At 50.7% G+C, this 20,796-nt stretch overlaps 1 protein-coding gene across 1 annotated transcript in view; it reads right to left on the minus strand.

Moving 5' to 3' along the window:
- Positions 1-20,796, minus strand: part of Capn5 (calpain 5) — a 56,439-nt gene that overhangs the window by 31,271 nt on the left and 4,372 nt on the right. The window contains exon 2 of the mRNA XM_008844214.2: positions 6,880-7,074. Coding sequence (XP_008842436.1) covers positions 6,880-7,074 — 195 coding nt within the window. The remainder of the gene's footprint in view (positions 1-6,879; positions 7,075-20,796) is intronic.

Below are 20,796 nucleotides of genomic sequence, written 5' to 3' on the forward strand. Positions count from 1 at the left end.
GGGTGGGAACCACCCTGGGCACTCCCCTACCAATGTGCCTAATGCTGCCTACACATGAAGGCCAGGTGGGGAGACTGAAGGCCCCATAACGAATGATACAAATGATGGGGTTATTGTTGTTGGTGGTGGTAGTCCCTTACATACAGAATACCTGGGCTTTTGTGGATGGTTGGGTCACATATAACTCAATCATGGCAACTCCAAAAACATGGGGAGGAGGGACTAGATGGATATGGAGACAGAACAGTACAGGTAAAAAGGATGAAGCTTGTCCTAGAGGCATACGGTCACCCCTCCCAGAGGAAGCATTTCTCCCCTCAAAGAAAATAAATACTGAAGATGAATGTGTTTCTAGGCCCACCTTGCACATCCCTATTGGTGTTTCCCCTGAGGGCACAGTTTTATAAAGGCAGGCATGTGTAGCTGGGTAAAACGGGCCTCTGTAAAGTTGAGCGGTCAGCCCAAAGCCCTCTCAGTGTGGGAAGGAATCAGATGGCCCATGAAAATGACTATGCATCACCAAGAGCTGGATGAAGTGGAGCCCCCATCCAAACACTGCTCTTTTAAAATAACTGTGTGTGTTTTTGGGAGGGGGGGACATATGTGTGCCACAGCTCATGTATGAATGTCAGAAGACAACTTCTATGGAGTTGGTTCTCTCCTTCCACCTTTACATGGGTTTCAGGGATCGAACTTAGGTTGTCAGACTTGAGCAGCAAGTGCCTTTACTCACTGAGCCATCTCGCTGGCTTCCAACGTTACTCTTCTGAGGGAACAGCCAAATAAGTGGTGGCATCTTTTTATACTCCACGGACCTTGCTAATGCTTTTTGTCCTTTTAAGATCCCCTTAGCTGATGAGTCGCAAGATCAATTTGCATTTACTTGGAATGGACAGCAGTGGACCTTCAGAGACCCTGCCAACCTCTGTAAGATTCCATTATATTATGTTCATCTCTGAGTGTCTCACAGATTTAGAAACATATCTGAAAGCTGTGCAAGTGTATTGGCGGGATCTTTCAGTAGGCACAGGAGGGAGGGAGGGAGGGAGGGAGGGAGGGAGGGAGAGAAATCCACCCACACAGAGTGCAAGGTTAGGCATAGCTGTGAGTCTCACTCCCACCATATAAACAATTTACTGAGGTGTGACTTCTCAGTGGCATGGCCATCCATACTCCTATAAGTAGCCCCTATAAACTCGATGGTTCCCGAGGTTGGCCTAAGGCAAAGTCCTTTCTTTGGTCTGCTAGTGCCCTCTCAAGCTCTCCAGGAACAGTCACATACCAAGGCCCAGCCACACAGCAGGCAAGGAGAGCCTCTGCCTCTTCAGACATCACCAGATTTGCTTCTGGGCTCAAAGTCACAGCTCACCTGCTGAGGCCCTCCCTCAGGCAGCCAGCAGAGGGCAGAAGAGTTTATAAGACAAACCTCAATTCCCACACCCCACTTACTGGCCAAGCAAACTTGGGCCAATGGCTCTTCCTTTCTGTGCCTCTATTTCAAGTGTTGGACTGCAGGATTATGTACAGCCTCCACAGATGGAGCACTCTACAGGAGAAATGGGATGAAGGGGTCTCAGTATAGTGTTTGGGACTCATCTACCCAGAAAAACCAGAGTTATAGGGCCAGGGAATCGTTAACTCCCCTGAGGGCACCAGCAACCCCTCATTCTAGCTGGGACTAGAGTGAGCCAGGACCAGGCAGCATGGTAGCTTCCCTAGGGCACAGGTCTGGGTTCTCCTATTCCAAGTCAGGGGAAACCCAGTGAGGGGATCTACAAGTTATCCCCAAGGCCATTCTCAGGAAGTTCAGGCCAGAAGTCTAGCCCTGCTAGCCCCTTCAGCCTCCTATCTTATCTTCCAGCTGGCTGCACCCAGCCCAGCTTCCCAGCCACCAGGAGCAGTGGCTTAGAATGTGCAGCTGAGGTCCTGCGGGAGGCAGGATAGGGAGCTTTACATCTAGAGGACTCCACGACATGCCACAGGGGAGAGCCACCACCTGATATCAACAGGACTGCAGTGGGGAGATGACATCGAGGTGCCTCCTAATCAGTGTCCTGTGACAGACAGGCCAGTCCCACTCCAGATGAAGCAGAAATGTCCAAGGTCAGGGGCAATCAAGTGAGCAGACAGGGCCAAAAAGGTTAGCTGAGCTTCCAACCTGGGCTCTCCCCACTACTGCACAGCTGTACCAGCCTGATTCTGACCCAGAACAGGACTCTGGCCCAACATCTCTGCAGCCCTGGCAAGACTGGAAGAAACAGAGCTCAGGAGTCCAGCTTCCAGGTTCTATCCCATCCCTGGACAGAGCAGGAACCTGGAGCAATCACAGCCTGAGAAAGAGCAGGCAAAGAAGGCACAGGGGTGTCCCCTAGGAGCGTACCAGCTCTGACCTAGGGCACACACGAGGTGAGTGGCACCTGGAATCCAGAGGCCACCTTGGGACACCTCTAAGGGAACATCACAGAAAAGGTTTCACTAACTTGCTCCGGCTGGGAATCAGACCCTGTGCAGAAGAACCCTGGGAACTGAGTACTGCTGGTGGCTCTTCCACAGATAAGGAAAACAAGGCATAGAGAGGCAAGGTCACTTGCCCAGGGTCACATAGAAGGGTGAACAAGACTCAAACTCAGGCCATCTGCTCCAGTCACTAGATAGGCTGGGTCCTATAGGTAACAAAGCCACCATTCTTTTTCCTGTCTCCTGCACTTGTCCAAAGCCCAGCTTAGAGCTCTCTGTGTATCATCAAAGAGGAAGGGGGGTCCAGCCCCTACCAGTCACCGTGCACCCAGACTTCTCAAGACTAGTGTTTGCCTTCCACTTTTCCTGGGCCACTGGCTGGCCACAGGCAGGAGAGAAGAAGCCCGACCCAAGCCTCCAGGTGAGCAGAGACCCAAGAGACCAACAGGAAGGTGATGCCTTCAGAGCAGATGTGGGAGCTGGTGGGTAGGAGGCTTAGAACAAGGACCCCAAAGATGAAGTTGAGGTCCAGCTATAGCCTAGAAGGATGCTGCGCGTGCGCGCACGCACGCACGCGCACACACACACACACACACACACACACACACACACACACACGCACACGCGCGCACACAGCCATAGTGCCAGGCCACCTGTTTACCTTCTAGCCCTGCCTACATCAGTTTTGTAATAGTGGCCCTAAAAAATGTTTAATGTTTCCAGGAAATTCCGTGCTGCTGAGCCCCTAGTTGCAGAAGACAAATTCCTTAGAGAGGTGCTGTCTCCCAGGAAAAGATTCATCTGTCTACCCAGATTTCCTGGGTTTTTAAAAATATTTTATGTATTATTTTTATTTTATGTGTATTGCCTGCATGTATGTGAGTGCACCCATGTCGTGCAATGCCATGGAGGTCAGAAGAGGGCTTTGGATTCCCCTGGAACTGGAGTTAAGGACGGTTTGTAGCCACCATGTGGGTGCTGGGAATCGAACCTGGGTCCTCTGCAAGAGCAGTCAGTGCTCTTAACCGCTGAGCCATCTCTCCAGCCCCGATTTCCTGTTTATTATTTCATCTTTCCTATGAATTGTAACACTAGTACAGGCAAGGCCAAAACTGCAAATACATCTATTTTCTTTAATCAGTTCCTGTCTTCTGGTTCTGGGTGTTTAAAGTCACACCCAGGACCTTAGATTGTGGTTACAGCTTTGTCTCTAGGTCCCTTATCCTATGGGCTCTCTGGCTAGGGAGGTGTTTCGCAGGGAAAGGCAAGTAGGGGACAAGGGTAGCAGACAGGGTCAAAAGGGAGGACAAAGTGTCCTTGACTGGACTGTATGGGGCCCACTGTGAGCACTGTGCTGAGACACCTCCAGGGCTGGGGTGACTGCTCCTTTGATCAACATGCCTCCAGGGCACAGCCTTCTGAACTCGCAGTTACCTCAGCCTGTGATACCAGCTGGCCCAGATCTGGTCAGGCCTATGCCACCTCCCTCCTGGCTCAGCAGGAAATTCAGGTTTCCAAGGCCAGTGCACAGCCAGGAACACAGCCAGAAAGGAGGCAGGCAGCAGTTGTGCAACCAGGCATGGGACTGCACCTGTGGGGCACTCCGCCTCTCCTCCCATCCTGTCCTTCCCCCATTCTCCCTCCTGAATTAAGATCACAAAAGGAGTGGCCACTGCAGGACCTCTGACTACAACACAATGGAATAGTCACAAGAGCGTGGTGCTCCCTCTATAACTGTCCCTACGCCCTCCCCCATCTCCCTCAGCAATTTAACCCTTGTGTTTTCCACCTCTTCTAATACCAGTGGCCTTCCCTGACACTGAGCAGACTAGGAGCAGGTACCCAAAGGGGCCAGTGTGGGGCAAAGAAGAGGCCTGTCCATAGCCTCATGGGGGGATGGGTCCAGGAGTCAACACCCTGAGGGTAGCACCTTTCCAAAAACAAGCATGAATTCCTGGGTAGGCGGTTACACCAGGCTTCCTGGTGAAATGCTGGGGCTTCCAACCTGACACACATTCATAGACATAGTTCATGTCCCCATGCATTCTACCCAGGACCCCCAGGTTGATGTCTAGATATAGGGAGTCAGAGAGCTGGATGGAGGCTGGAGAGCCAGAAGTGGCTTCTGCCCATGCCCCTGGGCCCCTGAGCTTCCATCACCTCTTCCTCCTCTAGCCAGCAATGCAGATGATCACTGTGAAGCTCCTGCCAAAGAGGACAAAGCCTGGTGCCATCTACGGAGTAGATAAGGAGCCCCCCACCCCCACCCAGCCAACTCTGAACACCCACCACAAGGCTGGCAAGGAGGATGAGGGCAAGTCGGGGAGGGAAGCTTGTGGCTGCCTCCATGGGGACTGGGAGGCATGGAGGCTGAGGGCCTGAGGGACTGGGAGATAGGAAGCTAAGAGGCTGAGGAGCTGGAGACAGGAAGGATAGGAGATAGGGAGACACTAAGTAGCTTGGGGTTTGGAAGCTGTCTAAAAAGAATCTCTAAGAACAGAGAAGTCACCGTAGTGACCAACTTAGAAGTCTGGAGAAGTGGAATCAGAATGCACTGCAGGAAAACAGCACTTTGCTCTGGTTTGTAAACAGCCTGACAGGTCCCAGGACCCAGGAAACAGGACTTCACACACATAGCTGCCTCAGGCCAGTTTTATCTCTGGTCAAAGCCCAAGCAGCTGGGAGTTAATGTTTAGGAGCTGGATGGCCCCACCCCTGACCTAGGCCAGCTCCACTTCCCCTCTGCTTCAGACCCAACACATGGTCTTCATCATACAAGAAGCCTCACCCTGCCCAGCACACTCTGTCCAGTGGACTCAAGCCTGACCTGCTTCCTGACTGAGAACTGAGCCCTCACTGCTGCCCTGTGGGCCCTACTCTGATGTCTCCACCCATGGCAACCCCACCTGCCACTTCCTGGCCAAGGTAGACAGCTTGCCTTTCCTCTTCAGCTGGGGTTAGAAAGGCAGTTAGACAGGTGCAGAGGAGAGAGGTAACGAAGAGAAGAGGAAGATAAGACTCCTGAACCCTGGAGGAAAGGGCTTAGGGAGGGCAGTGACCTGCCCTGCTGGCCGCTTCCAGGCCATGGCCCACAGTCTCAGAGAGGGGGTCAGGACAAGGACACTGAGGAGGAGAAGGAAGAGGCAAAGAGCTTAAGTGTCCACTTCTCACTGGAGTCAGGACCTCACAAAGGCCCTTTGAGGCCAGCTCCTTCCCCACGCCATTGCAGAGGGCAGAAGGAGACGGAGAGCAGGCTGAAGTCCTGTGGCCTGCTCAAAGAAGCAAGCTAGGGTTAGAAGCTCTGCACAGATCAGGGGGCTGAGGCCTAAGGACCAGGGACCTTTTACATGGTGCCATGGAGGGGCTGGGGGCAGGACTCCTAGGTGCTAGCCTACCACTTTCAGAAGCCCAGTGGGCCACCAGGATATAGATGATCTCTTCTCTCAGCCTTGGTTCAACCTCTTCATCAAGAGCCCCAGCTCACAGCAATGCCAGGGTTGGGTGGGAAGGGAGTAGGGGCCTAGGCCAGGGAAGGAAAATGAAGATTGAATTTCATTGCTCCCAAATGTCCAGAGACCAGAAGGAATGGAAAATGCAAGCCTCACTGTCAGGGCCTGCTGAAATTAGGGCCCTGTGTGACTCCACACACCCTCAGAGCTGGCATATCAACCAGGGTCTGTAGACCTGTAGGCTAAGCACCCAGGGCCTCTCTCCCCTACCCCCACTCCCCTACCTGCCCTGTGTCCTACCTGCCTTTCAATGGCCAGAGGGAACCCAATACCTGGGCCTGCCAGTCTCCTTGTGATTGGCACCGTCCCCACAGGCCCAACCCCAAAGTTCAAGGTGCCTTTTCTGAGACCTGGGAGGGCCAGGTCTCCCACACTAAAGTCCCTTGTTGGCGATTGACTCTGGGTGTCACCAACATGGCCATGAAGCTTGAAGATGGGTCTGGGCCCATGTCCTCTAGTGCCCACCCCCTTCACCCAGGCCCCAGGCACCCCAATCTCCAGAACTCTTCTACATACATGAGAATCAGAGGCAGTAGTCACACCATGGGACCACACATTTCTGCTTTTGTTTAGCATGTTAGTCCCAGGCCCTAGACCAGCATAAGAGTCAGAGGGGCTCTGTATCATTTACCCACAGATCCATCCTCACAGTGATTAACCACCACAAAACATTCTTCCCTTTGTATAGGAAGTGACTTTCCAAATCACTGTGATAATCAGGAAAGTAAACTTGAACATCAAGTTTCATTTTACTGAACAAAGGGCCCATCCTCCACATTTCACATTCATGCCAAAGGAACCTGAGCAACCTCGGGCCATGACTACACCTGGCCCTAGAGGGCCTGGCTGGGCAGGTTGCTACCAGTGGGATGAGGGCCCATTTTCTCCATCACCAGGGAGACCAGACACTGACCTTGGGCCGCTTCCACCTGACCATGGGCCCTGGGGAGCCCTTGTAGTACAGTGAGTCATCAGTGGCAGGGAAGTGGGGGTCCTCGAAGAGCACCTTCCTGCGCAAACAGGCCCGCTTCAGTGCTGAGTAGTTCTGGTCCTCATAGGCCTTCACACACGAGAACATGGTGGCCACGTCCCCAAGGAGGGGAGGCACCTAGAGGAGAGGAGGCAGGAACCATTACTCAGGGTATCGAGAGTCCCTGCTGAGCTCCAAGCCGGTGTGCTCCCCTTCCAGTAGCATCTCCATAATAGAAGGTAGCTCAGAGAGGGGCAGAGGCCTGTCCAAAGTCACACAGCTAGTACCTGGTACACCACAAAGCAAAAAACGGAGCCCACTGCCTGCCTCGGCTGTTCAGACCTCTCCTATTTAGTGCCTGGAGGCCCTCATGCTGGGTGTTCAGGGCTGGTCCAGGCCACGCCCACCTCCTTCTCCCTTTCTTGTTTAACCATCCTTCCCTATAGCCCTGGGACTGAGTCACACAAGTGGCCAACTCTAGCAGCTTGTGGCCAGTGTCACATCCACAAGACTCAGCTGTATCTCCTGGGTCTCTCTCACCCAGGTCCATTTCCACCCAGCAGGGGAAAGACTTGGAACAGGTTCCCCCAGCCATCAGTCACTCAATCTTGCCTCCCTCCCCACAGCACGCTGCCTTCTGTGTCTACCTCACACCTAAGTAGGGAGTAGGGTCCTGGCATCCGGAGGTCTTCACTCCTCAGGGGGCCAGAGGCCCACCCCATACCCTGTACCTTGTATGCTGACCATGTTCACACACACTTCACCAACATAGTCAGGGAAGGCCCCAGGGAGTAGGCCAGATTGGGGAGCAGCAGCCAGTAGGGCCTGACCCCAGAATGTTGACAAGGGACGTATCTCTCACATTCCATCCCTCAACCCCTCCAGATCTGCTCATCTTGGGGCTTTCCCAGGGCAGCACTGTCATCTCATCGAGAATTCAGGCAGGCCATGAGGGAAATTGAGGCAGAGTAGGTTGGCTTCTAAGTCAAAGCTTGAAAGCAGGTGAGTGGATACCACTCACCCACTGGGTAAACCCTGAATAAGCGGCTCAGCCTCTCTGAGTCCCCATCCTCCTCTCTTCTCCAGGATGAGAACAAGGCTGTTTCAATAACAGGAAGATGCCATTTCAATCAGCCAAGGGCAGAGGGCAGAGGAAAGAGAGCAGAGGGGCAAAGCCTCCTCTCATTCCTGGAGAGTCCAGCTCTCCAGCACTCACCATTTATAAGCCATTGAGTTTGTGTCCCCTGTTGAGAGCAGTTTCAGAAAGAGGCTCCATGAGGTGGAGCACCTTACCCATGTTCTCATGGAAGAAAGTGGACTCAAACCTGGGTCCTCAGATTTGGGTGCCCCACTGTGGCCTCAGAATGCTGCCATTTTGGAGAAAGGGCTGGACTCTGGGCAGGCAGGTTTCCCATATACCCCTCAGCTGAGCTGGGGAAGGGGAAGACAGGAAAGGAGGTGACATTGGATGGTATGAACCCAGAAGGATAGCAGTGAGGGTCATCATCCCACTGGCTGAGAACTGACTGTGTCCTTCAGGGTATCTGTAGCCACTGCATCTTCCACAACTACATCCCCTCAGAGTTGCTGTGTGACTTCATGCCAACAATGTAACCTCTCTGGTCTCCCCTATGCCCAAGGAGATCAATCCCCTCAGCCCTCAGCCCTCAGCCTTGGAACCCTGGGGAAAGAGAAAGTGGAGCCTGGAAAGCCTCATGGCCATCAGGCACCAAGCAGGGTCATTAGCCCTGCAGGCTTCCAGCAGCCTGGGCTCAGGAAGCAATTTAAGCTGGGAGAATTAGATCAGAGAAGCTGAGGCAGGGAGGAGAAATCAGCTATTACAATTCCAGTATTTCAGAGCCCAGAGGGCCTACGGAGGGGGAGCAAGTGGGCTGAGATCACACAGTCAGGCTGGAAAATGAGGCCTATGGCTGTTCTCCAGGCCACAGAGGTGCCAACAGCACAGAGAGTGTCTGCTCTCATGGGAAGAAGAAATGGGGCAGCCAGGAAAAGGTGGGCTGGGGCAGGGGAGGGGAGGACACGCAGATGGACAGGACCTACCAGCAGAGGGTCTGCCACATCTCAGTCACCTCCCTCTCCCCTATCAGGTAGGCTGACAACCCTGGCCTACTTCTAAGTCTCTCCTGGGCCCTAGCCTTTGCTCACTCAGCCCCCTGCACCCTCCAAAGTCACCTCCCACTGTACCACACTAGGTCAGAGCCTCATGGGGTGGTAGAGTCTTCAGCCTCTCCCTGTAACTCCAGGCACACACAAACAGGGAGGCAAGAGAGCTGGCTTCCCACCCCAGCACCTCTCTCTAGGCCTGAGCTCCCAGTGTGGTCACCTCTGGCCCTCAGTATCTGTACTGGTTAGTATTTGTTGGGTTGGTGGGCCTGGGCTGTATAGGAAAGGTGGTTGAGTAAGCTAGGGAAGCAAGCCAGTAAGCAGCACTCCTCCATGGAGGAGTTCATGCTTCAGTTCCTGCCTCCAGGTTACTGCCTTGAGCTTCTGCCCTGAATTCCCTCAGTGATTGCTACCTAGAAGTATAAGATGAAATAAACCCTTTCCGCTCCAAGTTCCTTTTGGTCATGATGTTTATCACAGTAACAGAAAGCAAATTAGGACAGTATCCTTATGCTGTGTTAGAGCTGGTCAAGACCCTATGTGGTATTAAGGACAGTCTGAGATTCCCAGCTGTCTGACACCCACCTGTTGCCCTTCTCTGCCAGTCTTGTCCCTTTACCTCTTTGCACTCTCCTCAAACTGTGACCTCAGGGCTTTGCACAAGCCTTTACAATCTACTCCTTGCCTTGGACAACTGGAGCCCCCTAGAGGCCAGCACCCATTACATTGTGCCCATCTGTAGTACACTCCTTGCCCATCTCCCGAGCCCACTGCATACCCTCTGGAGACAGAGCCTATGCCAAGGGCCTCTGCAATCCCAGAACCGATGGTGGGAGTCTTGGATTCAATAACTGCCAAATGGACAACAAAGGTGATTGGCAGTAAGCTCAAGAGAAGTAGGGCTCAGGGGATGTTAGTCTCAGCCAGCACTGGTCAGCTGGAGCCACCCTCTTCTACCCACTGGGTCAGGCATCTGTTTGCCTAGTGTTCTTCCTGATGGCTGGGTGCCAACCAGGGCCCACACCCCACTGCCTAGGCTGAGCCTGCGGCCCAGCCCTTCCTTCAGGAGCTCTGACTAAGCCTGGGCTCCAGGGCCCCAGGGTCAAGCCAAGGCCTCCTTGTGGCCTCTCCGTCCATACAATAGTCCTTTTCTGAAGTAGGAGCCTCTGAAAAAAAGGATAGCGGAGCTAGTGTTAGGGCAGTCTAAGAATCAGACAGAGTACAGGCTGAGTATGAGTCCAACATCAGCCTCGATTAGCACACAAAGGGCCAGGAACAGTCAAAATTATCAACAGAGACCCAGCCAGAGGAGCTACACCCCAGCCAAGCAGCTTGTCTTAAAGTTCTAAAGTCCCAGGTTAGATAAACTGACTAGGGGAACAGAAAAGAATGAAGAGTCCACACAGACCACAAGTGCAAGGACACTGGATTTATAGCTGCAGCGTACTAGCAAGATTCAGCAGAAAACAAGGGGTTTTTTGTTTGTTTTGATTTTTTTAAGACAGGATCTCACTATACAACATTGGCTAGCCTAGAACTCTCTATGCAGACCAGGCTGGCCTTTAACTCACAGATATCCACCTACCTCCCACCTTTGCCTCTGTCTCCCGAGTGCTGGGACTAAAAGTGTGTGCCACCATGCCTGGAGAAAACAAGAATGTTTAGCACCGATTTTTTTCTTTCTCATGTACCTCACTATGAGGACGACCTTGAACTTAGGATCTTCCTTCTACCTCCCAAGTGCTGGGATTACAAACTTGCACCAAAATTTCCAGTTTGGACAGCAGAATTTGTTATACTGAAACTCAGAAACAATTTGAGGTCCATCAACAATGACTGGGTAAGTCTTTTCTGTTGTCTATTCATATAATGGAACATAAACATACTGTTGCATGAAACCCTGTGGATAGAGCTCCTAAGTATGACATTAATCAACAGAAGCATTATGATATGATTTCATTACAGCAAATTGAAAAGCAGAACCAGGACTGCCCTGATAAAAAGCCAGAAAAGAAAGCAACAGGCCGCATGCCCCTAGGGAACATTAATACAGAAAATTCAGAGCTCTAGAAGTACAATTGGTTACCACATGGTACTTACTGTAAAGTGCTAGGAACAGAACCCACCAGCATCTTAAAGGGACCACTCACTGTGATCCAATGGCTGGGAATAAAGGAAGCATTCACAAATCAGTAAATGTGGGATCTGGGCAAGATGGCTCTCTCTTATAATCCTAGCACTTGCTGAGGCAGGATGATTACCAACAGTTTGAGATCAGCCTGCACTATATAATGAGATTCTCTCTCAAAAGGATACAAGGAAAACATTTGATAGCATTCAGCATCCTTTTATGATATAAGCCCAGCAAATCAGATATAGAAGTTATATGTAAAAATAAAGCAAACAGAGGCGGGGGGTAACATGCAAAACTCAGTACTGTTTCTATGTTAACAGCAAACTACCAAAACGGAAATCAGGAAAGTCCCATTCACAACAGTTATAGGAAGAAAATGAAATAAAATACTTAGGAATAAATGGAACCAAGGAGATAAAATCCTATTCGTTGAAAACTACAAAACAATGAGAAAAATCAAGAAAGACACAAATAAGTGGCTAGCTATCCCATGTTTACATACTGGAAGAATTAATGTAACAATACTACACTGCAATCCAAACCACCATAAGCCCTATGGAAATCCCAAAGACAGTCACAGAAACAGAAAAAAGAATCCTAAAATTCATATGAAACCACAAAAAGGCCTGAATAGCTTAAGCAATTCTGAGGAAAAAGGATAAATATAGAGGTATCACATATTTATCAAGATATACAACAGGGGCTGGGAACGCAGTTCAGTTGGCAGAGTGCTTCCTAGCTTGTACAAAGCCCTGAGTTTTACCCCAACACCATAGAAACCAGGGATGGAGGTGCATGCTTGACATTCCAACTCTCAGGAGATAGAAGCAAGAGGATCAGAACTTCAAGATCATCCTTGGCTATGTTGTAAATTGGAGGCAAACCTGGGCTACATGAGATGCTGTCTCAAAATAAAAAAAAAATCACACCCCCACACCCACATACTCTATAGGACTAAGGCAGATGTGAGGTTTATCCTATAATCCCAGCACTAGAGAGGTAGTAGCAAGAGTTTAAAGTCAGCCCTAGCTACATGAGATCCTGTCTCAAAAACAAACAAAAACAAAAAACAAACAAAAAACCAAACCAAAAAAACAAACAGAATATACTACAGAACTGTAATGATCAAAATAGCATGGTATAAGTGCAAGGCAGATACACAGGCCAGGAACAGAGACCTCCAGAAGATTAACCATGTTTATAGCTAGTTAATTTTCTTTTTTGTTTTTGTTGTTTGTTTGTTTGTTTGAGACAGGGTCTCCCTGTAGCCCCAAGTGGTCTGGCTCTCACAGAGATCCACCTGCCTCTGCCTCCCAAGTGCTGAGATTAAAGGCTCGAACCACCACACCTGGCTGGCTAATTGATTTTCAACAAAGGTGCTAACATGACCCAATGGGAATGGCTCTGTGATGGCTTCAGTCAAGGGGATGGGAACACTGGGTACTCACATGCAGAAGACCATGATCACACTCTCTTTTCCCACCATATGCAAAACTGGATCAAATATATTAAAGACCTGAAACAGAAAAACTACTAGAGGAAAATGGGGAACTCCACAACATTGGTCTGGACAGTTAATTGTTGGATATGACCCTAAAGCATCAGAAACAAAGGCAAAAATCAGGCTGACTTCAAACTAAAAAAGGATGGACATAATCTATGGAATGGAGAGACAGACTACTGAACAAGAGAAAATGTTTGAGAACCACACGTTTGATAAGGGGTTTGTGGTAGTTTAAATGAGAATGCCCCCCATAGACTCCAAGTATTTGGATGTTTTGTCCCCAGTTGGTGGCGCTGTTTGGGAGGTCTTAGAAGGTGTAGCCATTCTGGAGGAAGCACGTCACTAGGGCCTTGCTGGATCTCAAGTCACTCCTGGGCCTGCTTGAAGATGTGAGCTTCTGTTTTCTGCTCCTGCTCCTGCTCCGTCCTGCCACCATGCCTCCCCCTGACAGACTTTAATTCCCCTGGAACCATAAGCTCAAATAAATAGTCTTCCTTCTATTAGTTGCTTTGGTCAGTAATTCTATCACAGCAAGAGAAATGTAACTAATACAGGGTTAACATCCCAATATGTAATGAACTTACTTACAAAACAGATAACCCAATTGAAAAATGGGCAAAAGACCTGAACAGACACTTCTCAGAAAAGAAATACAAACGGTCAACGGGTACATGGAACAACTGCTCAACATCATAGCCCTCGGGGAAGACACAAATCAAAGCCAAAGCCATGCTCTCTCACCCCTGGCAGAATGGTTATTATCAAAACAGACGAAAGATGAGCATGAGTAAGATGTAGAAAAAAGTGAACTGGTTCAGCCCCTGTGGCCAACAGGCCACTGTAGACAATAGCATGGAGGTTCCTTGGGCGTGGTGGCACATGCCCACAATCCTAGCACTAGGGAGGCCAGGCAGGAGGATCAGGCAGGAGGATCCTAAGCTCTAGGTCAGCCTCAGCTTTACTCTGAAACCCTGTCTTAAAAAAAAGTCTAAAACAGCTGGGCATGGTGGTGCACACCTTTAATCCTAGCACTTGGGAGGCAGAGGCAGGCGGATCTTTGTGAAGTCAAGGCCAGCCTGGTCTACATAGTGAATTCCAGGAAAGCTGCGGGTACAGGGAGACCCTGTCTCAAAAAGACAAAAAAAAAAAAAGTCTAAAACAGCTGGGCATGGTGGTGCACACCTTTAATCCTAGCACTTGGGAGGCAGAGGCAGGCGGATCTTTGTGAGTTCAAGGCCAGCCTGGTCTACATAGTGAGTTCCAGGAAAGCTGCGGTTACAGGGAGACCCTGTCTCAAAAAGACAAAAAAAAAAAAAGTCTAAAACAGAACTAGCCTATAAGACAGTAGTCCCACTCCTGGCCCCATGTCCTGAGGATGAGATCCACAAGGTGAAAAGACGCCGGCACTGCGCACTCATTATAGCAGAACTCACCAAAGCCAAGAAATGGGAACAATCTAAGTACTTAAGTGTCCCCTAGCCAGTGAGTGGGTAAAGACATGTGGATGAGGGTAGAGTGTAGCTCAGCTGGTGAAGTCCCTGCCTAGTATGATCCCCAGCTGCCTAGTATGATCCCTAGCACTACATAAACTGGACAAGGTGATGCATATCTGTAATCCCAGCACTTGGGAATTGGAAGCAGGAGGATCAGGAGTTCAAGGCCAATCTCTGATACATAGCAAATTTGAGGCTAGCCTAGGCTACCTGAGACCTTGTCACAAACAAAAAACAAGAGCTAGAAATATGGCCCAGCAGGTGGGTAAAGCATTTGCTGCACACAAGCCTAATGACCTGAGTTTGATCTCTAGAAAAAAAATCGATGTAAAGGTGGAAGGAGATAACCAATTCCATACAATTGTCCTCTGACCTTCACATGCACGTGTCCACTCACCACCACCTATACATATTACACAATAAAAAAATAAAACAAAAATGAATTTTCTTTAAGCAGGCATAACTCATCTCTAGTGACTAATGTGTTAGTCAGTTTTCTGTTACTGTGATAAATGCCTGAGATAACTCTGGAGAGAGAAGGTTGGTGTGATCCACAGTTTGAGAGGCTCCAGCCCATGATGGACAGACCCACTGCATTCTGGTCATGGTGTTGGGAAGCAATGTTGGGGAGGGCTTGGGGAAGGCAAAACCACAAAGCCTATCAAGGCCAGGAAGTGAAAACCAGAAGGGAAAAAACGAGGGTTCCACCATTCTCTTTGAGGGCATGGCCTCGGTGACCTAAAGACCTTCCCCCAGGCCCCATACTCTAAGGATTCCACCAGTTCCCAATAGTGCCACACTGGGGACCAAGCCCTTAGCACATGGGTCTTTGGGGAACATTCCAGATCCAAAATATGGTACTACTTTTGCCTTCCAGTCAGAAGTGCTGTAGTTGCTACTGGAAGGGGCAAGAAGGGCTTCCCATAAAAGTGCTCCAAGGCCCAGACAGTAGTTACACAGGTGTGGCCACTGGGCAATCCCATGGAAAGGACCCTAGCCATGTATGTACTTTGCTGCAGATTCACTGTTTTGACATTTTAAAAGCCAGCAGCACAGTGGCACTGGGAACCTGAGACCCCACCAGAGAGCACTCTTTTAAAAAATTACTTTGTGTATGAGTGTTTTGTGTGCATGTATGTATGTGTATGACATGTGTGCAGTGCTTGAGGAGGCCAGAAGAGGGCACTAGACCCCCGGAACTGGAGTTACAGATGGCTGTTAGCTGCCATGTGGGTGCTGGGAACTGAACCCAGGTCCTCTGCCACAGTATTCAGTGTTCTTAACTGCTGGGCCATCTCTCCATCCCCTCAGCACTCTTGATGTCTATAGTTGCCACTCTGGTCTCTACATGCCTACGTGGGAGACAGAGCAAGCAGAGCAGGAAAGAGCCCCAGGCTGTGATAACACACTAGCTTCGGCCTGGCCTTGTCACAGTCACAGCCTGGCCTTGTCACAGTCAGGCCTCAATCTTGTGCTAGTCTCCCCTTAGCTTCTCCTCCACCTCCTTCCTGTGGCTTTGATACTCAGGTGCTCACAGGGCAAGAGGGGGTCCAGCAGGTATGGAGTCCCTGAGCCCAATCCCAAGCACACAACTCCCAAGTTCCATCTGCATCTGAGAAGGGCGTGCTGGCCAGTGGGAGACCATCTCCAGATGTTCTCAGCCCAGTGGATGGCAGGCAGCATGCTCAGGATGGAATCAAGCTGGCCTAGGGGAGGTCAGGGGTAGAGGAAACCACAGGCATGAACAAGGCTGCACAGAATTTGCTTCCTCTTGAGGACATAAAAAAAAGTGGACAGGGAGGAGGTGCATGACCGACCATATGGAAATAGTCCTATAGGTGCCTGGGACCCTTCTCAGACAAACCTACAGCAATGGTGTCAGCATCCACAAGACCCATGCAAACTTAGGCAGACAAAAACCCAGCACAGAACTGTGGAAATGAACAGCAAACCCCAATCTTAGCCAAAGAATTATTGGTAGATGATTAATGCTGGGTGGGGAAGAGCTGATCTTCTTGAAGGGAAAGACTCTAGATGGGCTAAATCCTGGTAGATGAACTTGCACTGAGGAACATCTCAAGACACTAACTTTACATAATAGGCCTTAATACAAATGACAGAATTCTGAACTCCAGTGGGGGGGCTATGGGAGGGTGCCAAAGGGGAAGGGAAAGAGGGTATAAAGATGACTGTATGTATGAAATACACAAAACTTCAATAAAAAAATTTAAAAAGAAAAAAGTGGACAGGGCAGGACCTGGTCACAGTTGTCCTAGAATGGTCCATCTGGCCACATGCTATGACTTGAATTTGGTTTGTCTTCACTAAAACTCACGCTAAGGCCCAAGTCCTCACATTAGCAGGAGAATCCCAGGGGGAGGTGTCAGGGGGAGGTGCCCTCATGATTGGCCTTCCCTGTGGCAGTGGGCTGCACAGCAAGTGTGGCTCCTCTTGCCCCTTCACACATGCGCACTTCCACTTCTGTTTTTCACCAAGAGCTGAAGCCGCTTGAGAGCCTCATGTGATGCATGGGTTCCTCTAGGACCCTGAGTGAAAATAACTTCCTGATGGCTGGGGTGTGGCTCAGAGGGTCCCTGGCTCTATCTCCAGCATCACAGAAAAATTAGTGGACTAAATCCTGCTTTGCTTGTTTTTTCACAAATCACTCAGTCTCAGGTGTTCTAACAATAGAAAGTAACCTGACACTGCCATGTGGAGGGCAGAAGGCAAGTTCTGCGCTAGGGATGTGGCTCAGTTGGTAGAATGGTTGTCTAGCATGCACAAAGCCCTGGGTTCCATCCCCAGCACTGCATAAAACCAGGTGTGGTGGCACATGCCTATAATCCCAGAACTCAGGAGGTGGAGGCAGAAGGATCGGAAGTTCAAAGCTATCCTTGGTCATATAGTGAGTTTGAGGCCAGCCTAAGATGCATGAGATCTTGTCTCAAAAAGAAAGAAAGAGGGAGCAGGAGAGATGGCTCATTAATTAAGAGAACTTGCTGCTCTTCCAAAGGACCCAAGTTTGGTTCCCAGCACTCAGTCAATTCACAACTGCCTGTAACTCTAGCTCCAGGGGATCTGACACTCTCTTCTGGCCTCTGTGAGCACCTGCATGCATGTAGCATGCACTCATACATACACATACACACACGCACAAATTTTTTTTATTTATTTTTACTTTATATGTATGAGTGTTTTGCCTGCATGTATGTAGGTGTATCCATGCATGCAATGCCTGTGGAGGCCAGAGGAAGGTGTTGAATCCCCTGGAACTGGAGTTACAGATGGTTGTTAGCTGCTATGTGGGTGCTGGGAACCAAACCTGTATTCTCTGCAAGAACAGCCAGTGCTCTTAACCTCTGAGCCATCTCTCCAGTTCCTCTTTTTTAAAAAAGAAAAGGACAAGGACAAGACCAAAGCAGAAGACAGGCCACAAAACTGAGACCACAGGCTCACAGGGTGAGCACAGGAATGCCTGTCAGGGCCTTTCTCTACCACTCCCTGTGCTCCACAGTGGAGCCCAGCAATGGCATGGCCTGGTGGGGTGACTATCAAGTTCCAGATGAAGCAGCCAATAATGCCCCATACCTAGACTCTGGCAATCAGAGCCCCGTTCTCCACCTTCCCTCCTCAGACCTCCTCAGCAAAGACACACCAGCCCTCCCACATGTGATGGAAGGGCTACACCTCTGGACTTTTGGAATTCAGGGGACCCCTCGGTCCCAACTTGCACATCTTCACTGACACTTATTCTGGGTTGGTCCTGAGGCAGTCCCAGGTGAAGAGGGGTCCAGGGTAGCAGACACTGTGGACAGTGCTCCCAGTAGGGAGACAGGGTGTAGAGCAGGGAGAATGCTGGTGGCTCTTTGAGATGGAGCATGAAGGAGTGGGATGTAGCTCTGTACTGGAGTGCTTGGCTAGGATAAATGAGGCCCTAGGTTCCATCCCCAGCACTGCAAGTAGGGAGCACCGTAATAATATTCTTAGCATAAGTTCTTTGTCCTGCCAAAGGTATAGCCTGGCCTCCTAGGATCCCAGATCTCTGTTCTGATGACTGGATAGATGGGGAGGGAGCAAGTGTGTGGAGGGAGAGCTGGACTCAGGCCACCCAGAGTTCTAGGCGCCTAGCTTCTGGATGTGGAGCTGAGGCAGCCAGGCCCAATGAGTCACCCCAGCCAACGCCAGGCTGGCACCCGCACTGGGAAATCCTGTCCTCCTACCTCCCCCTTACAATTTCTGGGTCCAAGCCCTCTCCACCCGGCCACTCTGAGCTCCTAGCACACAGCCAACCAGGTGGCACTCCAACCCCCACCCTCAGGGCCAGAGGGCAGGGCCAGGCACAAGGGGCATGGAGTCTCAGCTGGTCCTGAGGGATAGAGGTCCAGAAGCTTGGATGCCCACCCCCGCAGCCCCAGTGTGAGAAAAAACTCTCTCTCCTGGCTCTGTGTGGCCCTGACTGAGTCAGAGGCCTGACCCCACAGCTGTTGTTCATTTGGGATTCAGGTCCTGCTCAGGGTGGTAAACAGGCAGGAGCTGGGAGACATCTGTAAGCAGGGGCCTGCAGAAGAGGCCCTTCACCTTCTGGTGGGCCTTGGGCAACAACAGGAGCTGAAAATGTGGCCAAAAACCGAGGCAGGAGCTTCCTGCTGAGGCTCTGTCTTCTCATGATTTCAGTTCTCAAGGACCCATTTTCCAAGCCCTCAGCCTGGGCAACCCAGGATAGAAGTCACCCTTCCACAGGCTCCAGGTCCAGGGTCACATCCTGTGGAGAAGGCACTGACTGAGGTGGGGAACAGTGGGGCGGTACAGTCGGTACTTCTGGCAAGCAAGTCTCCATCCTACCAGGGTGGAGTGGGGACAGATACTTGGAGCCCAGCACACAGATGCCACTCACTACTCCCACAGGGAAGATAATCTGACAGAAAGAGACTTGATGAGGTGGTGGAAGCCCATCCTGTTCCACTGTGCTGTGACCCCAGGCAAGCCCTGCCCTTTCTGACCTGCAGGGTCTTAGCTGAGATGGTGGGATAGTGAACACTTGCTTATCTTTTTCCAAGTTGGTGGGTCTATCACCAAGACAGTCATTGTCCCCTGCTTCCCGTATGGCCAGTCTGCGACCCTAACTCCACCTGCTTCTAAGACTCTAGGTTGAAAAATTTTTTTTTTTTTTTTTGGTCTTTTTGAGACAGGGTCACCCTGTAGCCCTAACGGGCCTGGAACTCGCTATGTGGACCAGGCTGGCCTTGAACTCACAGATCCACCTGCCTCTGCCTCCTGGGTGCTGGAATTAAAGGTATGCACCACCACATCTGGCTATGGTTTAGTCTTGGGCAACAACAGGAGTTGTTGATGAATAACCATATTAATTTCTCAGAAGGGGAAATTGAGGTTCCCTTTCTCATCTGGAGTTCCAGTAGAGCTTTAGAAATTAACTGGGCTGCTCCCACTGCTCAGAGGCTCAAAGAGGGAAGGGGAGGATTCAGGGCAGAGGCAAGAGCCTGTCCCCTGTCAAAGTCCTATTCTGTCTGATCATCACTCCCTTTCCAGCGTCTTGCCCATGCACTTGCTCTGTGCCTGACCCAGAGGGCAGCAGGAGTCAGCCAGGGCTGTGTCCCAGAAGTCAGCTTGATGGGGAGAGACAGAGATGCCAGGAAGATGGAAAGGTCTGCTCTAAGAGGGAAGGGTCAGGAAGGCTGTACGGAGCAGGACTTTAGGGGGTAGAAGGCAACTCTGAGAGGTGAAGGCAGAAGGTGGAGGAGGAAAGAACATTCTGGGAGGAAGAAACCAGTTAGGCAAGGCTGGAGGACAGGGCATGGGGAAAGGGGAAGAAGGAGGGAGGTGCCGGCACAGAGACAGTGCCACAGCCGGGTTGTAGAGGGCCCTGAAAGCCAGGCTTACAATAGTTGGGTGACAGCTTACAAGGAGGCCTAGGGCATAGGCAAGACACAGCAGGGACACAAGCAGGGACACAGGCAGGACACAGACAGGGAGACCTGGCTGTGCCTGAAAGAAGCCTGAAATGACACCGTGTTGACTGTGGGAATGAAATGGAGGCCATCCTGGGCCAGGCCATGGCCGGTAAGCCAGGGTGCTCTGGGGTCAGCTGGGCTCCTTCCTCACCTCCTCCTAGGATGGAAAACCTGTATCAGAGTGAATGGCATGTTGATGGCACTTCTAGTCCCTGTGCACTGCTCTGAGCTGAGTCCTGTTCCTGCCCACAGCAGCTTTGAATGCCAGTGTCCCTTCCCTATGCTCTAGCAAGGGCCTGTCATAGACTTAGAGTGTCAGGATGGACCCAAGATGCCCCATCCATACTCACACCTCCTAGAATAAGGACTGAGGACCAGGAAAAGCCAAGCAGTTCACACCTCTGTGAACCCAAGGCCCAACCTGCCTTACCTCAACACCCAAACCCAGCTAGACTTCATCCCCACAGGCCTTGCCTCTCACCTGCCTCTTAAAAGGTGCTAGTGAAGGTCAAATGACCAGTGTGCACTGGCTTTATTAAATGAATGTCTGACATGAGCCTCACTGTGCCCTGAAACTCTAGCACAGTCAAATGCAGGACAGGATCCAGTCATTGGGTAACCCACAGGGACATGCTG

Source organism: Nannospalax galili, unplaced genomic scaffold (assembly GCF_000622305.1).
Source record: "Nannospalax galili isolate Female #2095 unplaced genomic scaffold, S.galili_v1.0 scaffold278, whole genome shotgun sequence".
Lineage (NCBI taxonomy): Eukaryota > Metazoa > Chordata > Mammalia > Rodentia > Spalacidae > Nannospalax > Nannospalax galili.